Genomic DNA, 14,825 nt, shown 5'->3' on the forward strand with positions numbered 1-14,825 from the left:
AAGGTGAGAGATGATCGACAAAAGCAAGCTTGGACAAGGGTGGTTGAAAGCGATAAATGTTAAAGAAGAATGGAGAAAGGATCTATGTATATAGCTCATGCGATAATGTCTATATGACCCTAATATATATACTCTCTCCGTCTTTAAATACTTGCTCCACTTTTCATTTCCGACCGTTTTTAAATACTTGCTTCATTTCCTAATTTGGAAAGCTTTTACTATATTTAATTCATTTCAGTCAGCTAGTAGACCCAACATAAATTATATTTTATTAATTTCATATTCTCTCTCCTCCAATTTTCTCCTAAAATTTGATTGCGGGTGAGTAGGTCGTTGGTGTACTACCCTAATCAAATTAGAAATTTATAAACCTAAACTTATACTAAACTCTTTTAATTCTTTTTTTCACACATATTTACAGTATTTATTGGCTATTTTTCTAGTCAAGTAGGTTTTTACATTGTTTTTATAACTACTTGGCTTTAGCACCTACTTAACAATTTTACTAATAGGAAGGTTTTTTTGCTAAATATTTATCTTGGATTTAAATGTCATTAAAAAACTCTATTTACCGCTATCGTATTTCACTAAACATTTTATCATAGGCCAAAGATTATACTTCCTCAGTTTGTTTTTGTATTATTATTATTATTATTATTATTATTATTATTATTATTATTATTATTATTATTATTATTATTATTATTATTATTATTATTATTATTATTATATTTATACTTTGACAAAAAATGTGAGCCTTTTAATCATTGTGCCACAACTAAAAAAAATCGGAGGAAGTGTGAAACCTGAAGCCACCGCTCTGAAAATTTTCCCAAATTACATATCTTAATCAAACTTCCTTCCCTGATCATGTGACCAGAAAACCCTTACGCTTACCTTAACTATGCTGCCACCCCCTTCTCCACTCCCATCAACCCCACCAGCAAACCATCACCCTTGCTGCCATCAATCACCATTGCAACCACTAAAACCCGCAGAAACTACCACTGCTTAAAACCACACATACCACTGAAAACAACCTCAAAACAATATAACATCAAGTAGCTTATAGCAAATGATTGAAGGAGGCTCTAAACATAAAAAACAACAATGTACTTTAGGCTTAAGGGTAGTTAGTTAAGTTTGCAAACCAAACAAAAGTAAAATCAAGGATGTAAGAGAAAGAAAATATAAAGAAGAGAAATACGAAATACTGAGAAGGTGTACCTCAACTCTTGAGTGACAATAGCGCTCAATGACACCTCTAGTCATCGACATAGTTTTGACCACATGCCATGCTATCGTCAAATTCTCCACCACAAATTTCATTTTCCTTTCAAAAAGGAACTTATTTATGCCAGGGTAATAACATATCTCATGCAGGTATGATGCATTTCTTAACCCCTGACATATGTGTTGCCCAACTGGGGTAGTCTCTAGGTCCCCCTCAGCAGACGAGACCATGAGCTTATCCCAAGCAACCAACAATAATACAGCATATTGATGGGCAGAACCACGATTTATCAAATCAATGCAAAAATCCTTGAATTCATGACTATGTGACGCCAGCAATCTGATAGTATCAATGGATTCTTTCTGCCAAGCATAGGACTAAGTCAAAACAGGAACTTTATTTACAAGAGTGGTAAATAAAAGACCGGAAAGAACAATAAAAGTAGATGATCACCAATTCTGGTAAGCAGAAAAAGTAGAAAAGCTTGGGGATGGATTTTTCATCAATGCAACCCTCTTCAAAACATTTATGCCTACTGTGACATTGAAAACACAAAGCCAAGAGTAAATCTCCTAAAAGTCAAATAAAGAAACCATGAAACAGGAAGGTTTGGGAACGAGGCACACACCTGAATGCAGATACCGCATTCCAAAGTGGGGTTCCACAAAAAGCAAAAGAAAGATCAGCGTCAGCTCCATGATCTAAAAGAACCTTAGTCATTCCATAAGATAGGTTCCTAGCCGCCATGATCAAAGGGGAGTCTCCCGTATCGAATTTCAAATTTATATCCACATCGAGTCCAGATTCAAGCAGTGCAGTAGTACAAGCAGGAGCAGAATGCTGGCAGATAAACTGGAAAACCTTAACTGGAGAATACTTCTGCACCAACTCACGGTTGGCTATCAGGAAAGAGGCAAATTGATCCTTGTCGTCGATACCAATAAGCCTTTTGATTTCAGTCAATAAGTTGTAATATGGAACAAGGAAAGCAGCCTCTTCTGCTTCAAGTAATTTAGGAGTAACATCAAACTCCTCAGCCAATTCCAAAAAATTACTTGGGTGGATGTTATTCCCAAGACCCAATTTCAAACATTCAAGTATGCATTCAGGAGTATAATATTCATGTTCTTGTTCACACAAGACCCCAACATCACATCAGCATCAAATTTTACTACTTCATTACACTTCTAATATAAAGGTCAAATCTTTCTTTGAAATAAATGAAAATTATTAATAATAAATTAGAAAATACATAAATTTAGGGATATTTTGATTCAATAATCAAATTAGGCTCATAATTTTCTTTTCTTTTGGTTATGATGTTTCATAATCTTAGAATTTAGAACCAATAGTTGAGATTTTCGAACCCTACACTTTATGCACTGACAATTAAATTAGATTAGATCAAAGATAAACCCTAGATTGTGAAATTGGTAGAAGGCGCCAAAAAAAAAAATCAACCGAGAACGTGAACTGCAGTGGCGGATCCAGATTCAAGTGAATCAACACATTATGATATTAACAATTATTCAATTAAGAAACTCAAAAACTCAAATTTAAAACTCAAAAACAGAAATTGAAAAGAAAAAACAGTAAGCAGATCGTTGGCGCCGCTCTCGTGGCCTCGTCTGTGAGCAGTGGCGACAGGCGTGTCTCGGTGCGGCGGCCAAAGAAGTGAGAAAAAATGGGGAAAGATAGTAAGGGTTTTAGCAGTTTGTGTCTTTGTGAGAATTGACAAAAGAAAGGGAACAAAGAACGAAAGTTATCTATAATAACCCTTATAAAAGCCCCAAGCACCCCTACTGTAGCAATTTTACTGTTACTTATGAACAGGGAATTGACATTTCTGCCCTCCCCTGCCCTTAACACCCTTCCTTGATTGACAAGGCTATTTTGGTGTTTTCGGGTTTCTCATTTCTCTCTCCTGCTTTTGCTCCTCTCATCCTCACTCTTCTCCTAAGCATCCTCAAATTTCTCTCTCTCTCCACCATTATTGAAGCGCACTCTGAGTTCTCCGTTGAAACGCACTCTGAGTTCTCCATTGAAGCCTACTTTGAGTTTTCACTTCTCTGAGGTATAATGTTTTTTCTAAGCCGATTTTACTTGCAAGTCCCACCGAGGATGAACCCAGGCGGAATGCTGATTTAGGGAAGGTAATTGCTTTTTTATTTGTTTAAATCCTTAATTTTTAAATAATTCATGTTGATTTTAGTTGTTTCTTGTTCATTCTTCATCCAGTATTTCTAATTTTTGTTGTTTTCTTCAGATTAATTAATGGTGCTCATCTAATATTAGAAACAATTATTGATCGGGATCGGGTTGTCCTTCAGTTTTCGGTGGGTCGCTAATTCGCAAGACCCACATTTCTTGCTGTTCCTACAGCTGGTCTTCAGGTAGCCTTCCCTCATTTGTTTGATTTCAAATCAGAATAATTTATCAGGTAGCATTTAGATTGATATAATTTGATTTCTGTGGGTTTGTGTGGTGTGTCATTTTGCTGCTTTTTTCTTTTTTTTTTTTTTCTGCAGATCGAGACTTGTGATAGCTCAAGCAAGGCTCACAGTGTATTCTTAGCCCGAAAACCCAAGTTTCTACGGGTTTTGAATCGAACTAGAATGTTTCTGAGGTTGTGTTCACTTTACTCTGCAATCCTTCCTCTTGTGTTTCTGAGTTTTGTTGATTATTACTGATGAAAACTGATTGTTCATAATTAAATTTGATTTTTTACCAAATATGAAGATAACTATTTTTATTTTTTATTATAACTTTAAATTTGAAACGAATGCCTTGAACTAGCCAACAAGCAGAACTAGATTGTTGGCTCTTCTTTCCAATGTGATGCTGATAGCATCGTGTGGTCTACAAGTTTGTACAACAATGGATGATAAAACCATGAATTTTGATATTGCAGACCTCTCATATATTTCAATTTATTGTCTGCTACTACATTTCTCCTGTTTAATTTCAAGTGTACAGCTTATGGGTTGAAATTTCAGGCCATGTGTATTTGTATAAATAGCTACTGGTCGTGTGAAATCAAATGCTTGGTATTATACATGTTGGCGTATGTATTGATGGGTTGCATAGTAAAATTAAGCGTGTGTGTATATTTCTCTCATTATAACCCGAAACTCGATTGTCTAGGTTCTTTCTCTTTAGATTTTTGTTGTGTTTTTTTAGATGATTCTCTAATCTATTGTTGTTTTTTTAACCAGTGACCATTACTTTTTGAATTCGGAAGTTGTCGCCGGAGATGAGTTGGAATCCGCGAAGTCCGCTAATGTTTCCAGCGAAGAAAAGGATGCTTGGGTTTTCGATGGTGTTGAAACCCTTCTCTTTAATTTACCTTATTATGAGCATGGATATGGGTGAGATTTTCTGTATTTTTTGCAATTAAATTAATCATTTGTTTTATTTTAGTTTAATTAATTGGAATTATTCATAGGATTTGATTTTCATTTGATAAATAGACAGCACTGCTCATACTTCATAGTTCACACGTATACCCTAAACTATACAATCTACAGAAAACAAATTCTTGTACACTGTTGAGGAAACTTATATAGTTGTGCTGCTTCAGAATTTAAAATTTGAAAGTATTATCAAACTAACCTAGCATAGAATTATGGTTTTCACACTCTTTGTTTTGAAGTCTGAACCAACTTATCTTTTACTTGGGCTTTTGTTGGAATCTGGATGTCTGATGAAACGTTTTTACTCTTAAATCATCTCCTTACCCAAAATCCATTGAGCTTGAAGGGTGTACATGGTATTCCTAACTTGTATCTAGACATTTTAAATTTAGTTATCTTTGTAAGAAGCAACTTGGAGTGAAGAAGCCGATTTCTATGGCGGGACCTTCTGCTGTTGATTTTCAGAAGACTCGGGAATTTGAGAAGGTTTGTTGATTTGATTCTTGAATTTTTTGTTTTAATTAGGGTTTATTATTTATTTGGTGGTAGAATGGCAGACGTAGTTGAGCTAGAGCATCTTCTTATAAACGGAGATGGAAGAAATAAGTTTGATTTGTGTCAGGAATGTTAATGATTGTTAAAGAAGAGGGGCTTAAAATGTAAAATTTATTTATGCGGGTACCATAGGTGGGTTTGGTTAACATGATTGTGGTGAATGGGACACAAAAATGACAGAGAAACATGAATGAAGCATTTGTATTGTTGATTTTGAATCTTAAAGTTAAATATGTATCTTGGTTTCTATTTAATGACATCTCATTTGGGAAGTATTAATTTCATGAGTATTATATGGGAAGATGTAATATGTATGTAGATTAAAACTGTCAGCTATTCAGTTTTTTTATTTATTTTTTTTTAAATTTTTTAAATTTTATTTTTTTTAAACGGGAAGCTATTCAGTTCTTTAACTTTCACATTTAAACAAGAAGTTGTAATTATGTAGACTTAAAGTAAATAGATATGCAAGGTTATCTTTCTCAACTCTGTTTTATTATGGGGTTGGAAACTTGGGATTGAATCTGTTATCTAAACATTCAATGACCAAGTTTATTCCTTTCAAATGTGCTTGAGTTTCTATTGTAGTGGCATTTATACAGCTTTGCTTTGCCAAAATAGTTGTCCAGTTACTTTGTGTGACTGCTGGAGAATCTAATTCTTTAGCTTTTATACTACGTATTTGATATTGTTCCTCATTTTATTCAGTGCATAAGCTCAAAATCATTTATCCAGTACTGGCGAATTCAACGCTTCAGTTCTAATCAGTTGTCTTGATTCTTTAGCTTCTTAGTTTGTTCTCTTGTTCAAATTCCGTCTAACTATGGTCTTGTATTTTCTGCATCTGGTGTTTGTTAGGCTAGAGCATTGCTTGAATGGCATGGAACATCACGATTTTGCGGGCAGTGTGGAAGTAAAACAATTCCCAGGGAAGCTGGGAAAAGAGTGCAGTGCTCAAATGAATTGTGCAAAAGGAGGATATATCCTCGTGTTGATCCAGTATGTTGATGCCAGTCTCTCATTCATTATGCAATGCAGAAGCACTGTTTGAACAAATGGAATTAAATTCTTCTTGTTGTGTGTCCTGTTACCAGGTAGTCATTATGCTCGTGATCGACAAGGAAAATGACCGCGCACTTTTAAGCAGACAGCCGAGATTCGTACCTAGAATGTGGAGTTGTTTAGCTATTTTTTTAGAGGTTAGTACTCTGCAGAAATATGATGACTCCATACCTCATTTGTGATACATTTGTCTTAGCCCGGAGAGAGTTTGGAAGAAGCAGTGAGAAGAGAAACATCAGAGGAAACTAGGATTGAAGTAGGAGAAGTTGTCTATCATAGTAAGTTCATTTGGAGCTCTGATGTCTGAGTAAAAGTCATCTCCTATTTAACCTTTTTTTTTTTTTTTTTTTTGTGTGTTGTCATACTGTAAGTCTGTAATGAATTAATTATCATAGCAGATAAATTTCTGCAATCGGTTTCTTGTCTCAGCTTAACAAACTTTAACTTTCGACCTTTTCCAGTTGGGCCAAGCAGCATGCCCTGCCAGTTGATGGTAGGCTTATTTGCTTATGCGAGATCTCTTGAAATAACTGTGTATAAGGATGAATTGGAAGGTATGGTTTGCCACATTTTCTCCTATTATTGTATTATCTTTCTTTTGCCTTCCTCATTTGGACATGAAACTTAAAGTAGATCTCAATACTTCCTTTATTACTTGATGATTTTTTAGACTACTTATAGGACCTCATTTTATTACTAATAAGTAAAAATAAATAAAACTATTATAACTGTTTGGTTAATCTCAGTATAATTTTAATATATTAACTTTATATATATCTTTTTTTTAAAAATTAGGTATTAAGAGTCAAAGTTATTCGTTGGTAATCATGAAAGTCATAACGATTTATGTATTGAGAAATAGAGGAAGTATTACTTAGGTAAGAACTTACAATTAACTGTTCTATACCTGATTAATGGATTGCGACTAGCCAAATATCAGCTTATATCTAATCTATTTTACGTCTCTAATGTATGTATGCGGTTGTTTAGATGCCCAGTGGCATAGCAGAGAAGATATCAAGAAAGCTCTTACATTAGATGAATATGAGAAGGCATAAAAAACAGCTGCTGCCAAGGTAGAGCAGATTTGCAAGGGGGTCACGCAAAGTCAGAACCTCTCCTCGGACTTCAACACTGAAAGCGGAGAGCTTGCGTCCATGTTTATTCCGGGGCCTTTTGCAATCACCCACCACCTCATATCTACTTGGGTCAGTATGTATTGATGGGTTGCATAGTAAAATTCAGCGTGTGTGTATATTTCTCTCATTATAACCCGAAACTCGATTGTCTAGGTTCTTTCTCTTTAGATTTTTGTTGTGTTTTTTTAGATGATTCTCTAATATATTGTTGTTTTTTTAACCAGTGACCGTTACTTTTTGAATTCGGAAGTTGTCGCCGAAGATGAGTTGGAATCCGCGAAGTCCGCTAATGTTTCCGGCGAAGAAAAGGATGCTTGGGTTTTCGATGGTGTTGAAACCCTTCTCTTTAATTTACCTTATTATGAGCATGGATATGGGTGAGATTTTCTGTATTTTTTGCAATTAAATTGATTGTTTGTTTTATTTAGTTTAATTAATTGGAATTACTCATAGGATTTTATTTTCATTTGATAAATAGACAGCACTGCTCATAATTCATAGTTCAGACGTACACCCTAAACCATACAATCTACAGAAAACAAATTCTTGTACACTGTTGAGGAAACTTATATAGTTGTGTTGCTTCATAATTTGAAATTTGAAAGTATTATCAAACTAACCTAGCATAGAATTATAAATGTGTGTGCTAACCTTAAAATGCTGCCGTCATTGACCTCCAATTCAGCAAGACTGAACCACCTAGCAAATATATGCTGTGAGGATCACCCAACATGAACACTATAATAATATCAAAGTTGATATTATTGAATTTGGTCTGAGAGTGAGGATCACCTAGCATCAGTATTTGGATGCACACAGGAAGAACTGACCTTTGTCAAGAGCAATGTTAGCCATTCTCCCCTTGGCGAGCTCTGTCAAGGCATGACTTCTCTATCTTGGTAATTAGTTAATAATATACTCAAGCTGGACGAATCCTCTTTTGCCTTTGCTGCAACATTTACTTGATTGATCTCTTGATTTGAATGAGATGTTAGTTTTTTATATTTAGCTACATTGGAACCTTAGGTGCATTGTTCTAAATATAGGTTTTTATTGTCTGTTTTATCTCTGGTGGTCAATTGATATTAGAGAGTTCTCATCTAAGTGACTATTAAGGCTTAATAATATGAGCATGTGATAGTGTGATACTGCAGATTCCTATATCTTCTACCATTATACGTGGTCGTTAGATTATCCAAATAAGTGGAAATGATTTATTTGGTATATTTTCTGGTTTGGCTTCTATTTGATCAGTTGAAATCGAATATTCTTCTGATAATCACTCATCTATGCACTTTGTATATTTCCTCTTTAACTATGATGCAAGTAGTATATATAAAGATTAGTTAATCAGTAATATCTTGACGAGCAACATAAATTGTGATAGGCATGGGGATTATTGGGGGAAGCGTTGAGCAATTCAATATTGAATAGAATGAATGTGAAGTTATCGAATCGTTATTGTATATCGATTGAGGTACTATAAGTAGTGAGAATAACAACGGGAAGGGTTCTTTATTCAGGATGAAGTGGGGTAATTTAAATAAGTGCAGGAAAATGGAAAGACTACTACTCTCTGATTTATGAGCTAAGGGATGTTTACTTTGTTCATTTGATACTTCTCTAGCTTCCATTATGTTAAAAATCTGATCAGGTGTGAATAGAGGTCAGTAATCCGTATATAGCTTTAGCATGTTAGTGTTGACTCATTATCACAACAATTAGGATTTGAATCACTGGGAATCCTTTACTTAATTCTTAGGAGGAGAGAGAGAGAGAGAGAGAGAGAGAGAGAGGGGGGGGGGGAATCATGCTGCATATTGGACTACGTTATCTTAATTTCATGCTGAAATTGTTTCTTTGAGTGTAATGATTCTGGTTAGCAATGGCCAAAGTTCATGGATGATTCTGAACTTTACCATAAACAATAAATCTAATCATTTTAGGTTAGGGGAAGAAGATGGGTGGATTGGAAGGTTTTATTAGTTGAGCTTTACCTTAAACAAGGTTTTAATCTTCATTGTATGCTTATTGTTTTTATGTGTTTGGTCCTCCTATTGCAGTCTTTCAGTCGGGTTAGCATGGTTGCCACTGTCAATGTTTGTCGTTTTGATGGTATACCAATGGCTTCTGCAGACCCTATTTTAGGTGTTTCAGAAACTTTTAAAGCTAATATGAATGAAAAGAAGCTCAATCTTGGTGTTGGAGCCTATCGAACCGAAGAACTCCGGCCTTGCGTACTGAATGTTTTCAAGAAGGTCAGACTTGGTCATTGTGTGTAGTATGTAGAAAGGCTTTTTTGCTGATTGAAATAATCTTCATTTTTCTTTCCATGAATAATCTGCTTGATTTTCAAATGATTTTAATCATTAAAGAGCTTAAAGGATACTTGTAATGTACTACTGAGTGCTTTTATCTTCTATTGCTTTGACATTGTGATCTTCATGGTGATGTGACTGTCTGGAATAGGACAAAGGGCAAATGTGATTAGTCTTGAGTTTCTTTAAGGGAAATGGTAATAATAAGAAATATTTTAAGATGATTTATTACTCTCAAGCCTCAACACTAATTTTTAGGTTAATTCCAGTGTGGGTACATGTGGCTTCAAACAATATCGGAGGATTTTGAGCTGCTACTTTATTTTCTTATGCTTTTTTGATTTTTTAGGATTTTTGCTACTTCATATTTTGATTAAAGATAATTAATGTGGGCATTAAAATAAATAATCTGTTCTGATTATGGCTTTCTCCATTATAAAATTAGGTGGTGTATTGGAAGGATGAGTTTGGCTTCATGTTAGCTGACATTTTGAAACAAAATAAAGTAAATGATTCAGGCATGAGATTTGATCCCGGGGTAAGGACAGTTGATTTCGATAGGTTTATAGCCGAGTATGAGAATGATCATACTTCTTGTTCTTTGTCTACTTTGATTAATTTTACGGCAACTGAGGATAGGGGTGTCCATAATTCGGATAAAAACCGAAATCTAATCCAATCCAAACCGAATTATCAATTCGGATCGGATCCGAACTTTAAATCGGATCGGATCGGATTGAGATTTTTTGGAAATTCGGATTTTCGGATTGGATCGGATTAACCCTAATTGGATCCAATCCAAACCGAAAACCGAATTGTAAAATTAAGCTTGTATAAATATGGATTTCTGTATATTTTGAAGTTTAACTCAAATACTTAATACTACATAAAATAAATTAGAGAGACTTTGTATTAATTAATTAATGACTTGACGTTGAACTATGTATTTTAATCATGATTTTGAAGACTTTTATTTATAGTAAAGCTTTATTTTTATAATTGTATTAGGCGCTAAAAAAATAATGTATTATAATTCGGATTTTCGGATCGGATCCAAATAACCGAATTGTAATTCGGATTGGATCGGATTGGATCAAGAGAGAAATTCGGATCGGATCGGATTGGAAAATTGAAAACCGAATTATATTTCGGATTGGATCGGATTTGGACTAAATCCAAACCGAAAACCGAACGGACACCCTTAACTGAGGAGGAGATCGAGGAGGCTCTTTACCGAATTTAAGCTCAAAAAAATTCTGAATATATGAAAGAGTTCAGGCTCTTCACTCTTTTTTAGGGTGTGCTGCTATCAAATCTTATAATTTATAGCTTAAGTAGCAATTACATTTGGACATGTGCAATTTTTCATGAATTTTCCCCTTTTTTCCTTCTGTATGGTTATAAGAAATTCGTTAACGTATTGAAATCAAAGTAGCATTCTTCATTATGAAAGGATTGCAGAATTAATACTTTTATTATGCAGGACTAATTGTTTAAAAAATACAGACAATGAAGTCTATGTCTACATAACTGTATTGTATAATCGTAAAAGTTACTAAATCAATTTGTTTAGAGAAATTGTATATATATATACACATTGAATACCGCTCACATTATCCAGAATTATAGGTTCGATGATTAACATAAAACAAAGCTAATCAAAATTGTCACACTTATAAATACACATAACTTTATTATTAGTAAACAGATAAAATAATGTAACATAAAACATAAGCTAATTAAATGATAATAACTCCCTAAAAAAAAAGTGATAATGATCAATTAGAGATCATCAAATTGGGGGATTGCGTGCCATTATTTATGATGATGCAAATTTGTTAACAAATACATCTTGTATTTATATAGCTCTTCCATTTGAGTTAAAAGTATCCTTTTAACATTTGATGCCCCAAGTGATTTATTTAATTCATTTAAATCAAAGCTCTTAAATTCGATTCTAATTCATAGGGGAGCTTATGAGACGAGACAACTCGCGAGCTACTCGAGTTTGACTCGGTTAAAACTCGACTCGAACTCGAAATTGGCTCGAAATGTTAACAAGGTCAAAACTCGACTCGAGTGATGAGCTCGACTCAAACTCGAGATTGGCTCGAAATGTTAACGAGTCGAGTGTCTCATTACTCGACTCGAAAGCTCGTAAGAAGCTCGAAATCCTTCCTATAATATGATATTTACAAAAAAATGAAAATATTTTGATAAAAAACTTTTATTATAGATTATTAATTAATAAATAAACATTATTTATGTACTCTTATAATCATATATATACTTCTCAAATGACAAAATTAAAGAGAAGGAAGAGACGTTATAGTAAATAGGGAGTTTTACCAAAGACGAATCAAATTACCTGACTCCGTTACCAAAACAAAATTAAAATAATCTACACATACATCAACGACTAATTACACATTAATCACCGAGTATAAATCACCAAATTGAGGGACCGCGCGCGTACTGAGTAGATCACCATGTATGGGGACCGCGCGCTCTCATCTTTTCCCTCCGTAACATTACTTATTTGTTTACTTATAATAAAGTTATATGTATTTGCACCAAAAAAAAAAAGTTATATGTATTACTTCCCATCATTACTTAATTTGGTTCAATACACTCTGAAATGCTACATGTTATGCAAAGTTCGTATAATCTAAACACAATTCTTTGACATTACGTTATAAACAGCTCCAATTTTAGTTGAAGCATTAGTTTTGTACACTTATTTATTAACTATAGCTAAAGTGATCATTATACACTAACCAATCAAAGCAAACGAAAATCAACAATCAAAATACAACCAATTACATTATCACATAAACAACGACTAATTACACACATCACTGAGGCAAAATCACCAAATTGGGAGACCGCGCGCGTAGCGCGCGGGCCAACAACTAGTAGGGAAAAAAAGGGAGAAAAGAAAAAAGAAAAAAAAATGTAAAATTGCGCGTCCTAGGAGTCGAACCCGTGTCTGTTGTCCAATTTGAGAGTTACTAAACCAACTGAGCTCACGCCTAACATAGTATTTATTCGTTTTAAATATTTTATTTATAGGTTTTCTATATATTTTTTTTAAATAACATTCCTATTTTTTTTCCGGATCTAACGGGGTTCTGTTGAACCCCTTGCTGGATCCGCCACTGAAAAAAAGTACTCCATTTGTAATTGCGTGGCTAGTGACATGGGTGGTGATGGCTTATGTGGTGATTGAAGGTTGGGTTTGTCCCTTAAGAGAGAGAAAGTTATGTAAGGATGAGTAAGGGTAATTTTGTCCTTTAATCACTTTTGTTGGCGGTGTTGATAAAAAACGTTGGCGGTATTTAGCGATTCACAAGATTAAATTATCCAAACATCCTATCCACATAACGAAATTTAATGTTTTTGAAACTAGTAGGTGGTACAATTTTTTAAAAAAAATAAAAATTGTAGGTGGTTAGTCTTAAAACTAGTTTTTGCTTTGTGCCATGCACATATTTATAAAGTAATATTTATTAATAATAATAGTGAATTGAAATAGAGTTAATTAGAATTAAATGACTATAGGTAATACTTTTTTTTTTTTTTTGAAATATAAATTTATTAATTTCCTTTAAACTCTTATGTGTCACATATTGTAACACCTCCGATTTACTAACTAATAATAAACAAGAATTAAAGGAAAAATAAACAACCTTTAAATAAAATTGAGGAAACTGTTGAGTAATTAGGTTTTGATGATTGTAAACTAATGATGATTATCTATCTAATGTGTTTGTTAAGTTGTGCATAGAAAGAACAAGTTATACTTGGAACAGGATACAAGGAACATGAGCAGTCACATATATATATATATATATATATATATATATATATATATATATATATATATATATATATATATATATAAGGAACCTGAGCAATATATGACAAGCAATAGAGAAACAAGAACAATGATGAGTGTTATGGTTGATAAACATGATGATGGCTAAAGAACCATGAAGGTAACTATGTAAATAGGTGTTTGCATATGTTAGCTTCATAAGGTAAGTACACTATGCATACATGAGTTGTATATGTGTAGGAGTATTTACATAAGCTTTAAGTTTAATTAGTTCTCTCACTTGAAGTTTGTTTATGACAAACAAACTTCAATCTAATGTTTCTCTTAAGTGTTTATGTGAAGACAGGAACTGACTTAGGTGAAGTCAATGGGTTGGAACATAGAAGACTTCAAGAGGAACAAGAGAGAATGAATGAACCTAAAGCAGGTTCTCCCATGAGAACCAAACCACGAAGGAACCTGAAGGTATTCTCTAACAAGATCCAGAAGGAACTTTCGGCAGGCTTTCCCACGAAAGCCGGAGCATGTTCCCTAACAGGTACATGAAGAGTTCCCTAACAGGAACTTAGTTCTCTAACAAGAACTATCTAAGTTCCCTAACAGGAACTTGCCCCGAGATCTAGAATACATCAATACTACAAGATTCCATAACAAGAGTTTCAAAGAAACAACATGAAGACGGAGAAATCGAAGTATATCGCTCTAGGATTCATGTAAGTATGTTGGGCATAAAAGTCAGTCTGGAACAAGTCTAAAGAACCAAGGTGAACTCATGATAGTCAATGAAATTAGAGTTGCTGACTTGTCACGACTTGTCAGGAACTCAGAGACTGTCAGAGTTCCAAAACCTAATCGGAACTTAGGTCTGCACGTCGTTAAAGGTCGCAGGTCGAATTTAATGATATAAATATTTACCTAATACGTGCATATCTTTTAGGGATTTGGTTTTACAGAATAAAAATATTTATTTTCTAATAAATCCCTTTCGGAAAAAGATAAGTTATTTTTGGAAAATATTTTCAGTAAAATAAGTTTTAAATAAAATCTAATTTTATGGCAAGTATATCTTTTGTTAAAAGATATGGTAATTATATCTTTTGTAAAAAGATATGGTAAGTATATATTTTATAAAAAGATATGGCAAGCATATCTTTTGTTAAAAAGATATGGTAAGTATATCTTTTGTTAAAAGATATATTAGTATATTTGAAAAATATAAGATTTAGATAAAATCTGATTTTATGGTAAATATATCTCATTATTATT

General features: G+C 33.6%; 1 protein-coding gene across 6 annotated transcripts; it reads left to right on the top strand.

Annotated features, from left to right (window-relative positions):
* The first annotated feature begins 3,071 nt into the window (after window positions 1-3,071).
* On the top strand, window positions 3,072-10,351 carry LOC145583352 (uncharacterized). Of its 6 annotated transcripts, XM_081640601.1 has the most exons (11): window positions 3,072-3,387; window positions 3,501-3,627; window positions 3,763-3,860; window positions 4,450-4,602; window positions 5,025-5,133; window positions 6,061-6,201; window positions 6,297-6,818; window positions 7,255-7,472; window positions 7,628-7,780; window positions 9,540-9,661; window positions 10,167-10,351. In XM_081640601.1, exons 3-7 carry the CDS (start codon window positions 3,850-3,852, stop codon window positions 6,444-6,446), a joined length of 564 nt encoding a protein of 187 aa, XP_081496727.1. In that variant the 5' UTR covers window positions 3,072-3,387; window positions 3,501-3,627; window positions 3,763-3,849; the 3' UTR covers window positions 6,447-6,818; window positions 7,255-7,472; window positions 7,628-7,780; window positions 9,540-9,661; window positions 10,167-10,351. The 6 variants fall into 6 exon arrangements, with proteins under 6 accessions (XP_081496727.1, XP_081496722.1, XP_081496714.1 ...); XM_081640596.1 differs by lacking the exon at window positions 9,540-9,661 and having other exon boundaries at window positions 7,255-7,512; XM_081640588.1 differs by lacking the exon at window positions 9,540-9,661.
* Window positions 10,352-14,825: the final 4,474 nt, after the last annotated feature.

This window comes from Chenopodium album, chromosome 2 (genome assembly GCF_948465745.1).
Source record: "Chenopodium album chromosome 2, dcCheAlbu1.1, whole genome shotgun sequence".
In the NCBI taxonomy this organism is placed as follows: Eukaryota; Viridiplantae; Streptophyta; class Magnoliopsida; order Caryophyllales; family Amaranthaceae; genus Chenopodium; species Chenopodium album.

Bases quoted from the DNA above. Each gene is read 5' to 3' on its own strand.
- LOC145583352 (XM_081640596.1), top strand. The intron at 4,603-5,024 runs GTGAGATTTTCT...ACTTGTATCTAG, and splicing joins TATTATGAGCATGGATATGG to ACATTTTAAATTTAGTTATC. The intron at 5,134-6,060 runs GTTTGTTGATTT...GGTGTTTGTTAG, and splicing joins AGACTCGGGAATTTGAGAAG to GCTAGAGCATTGCTTGAATG.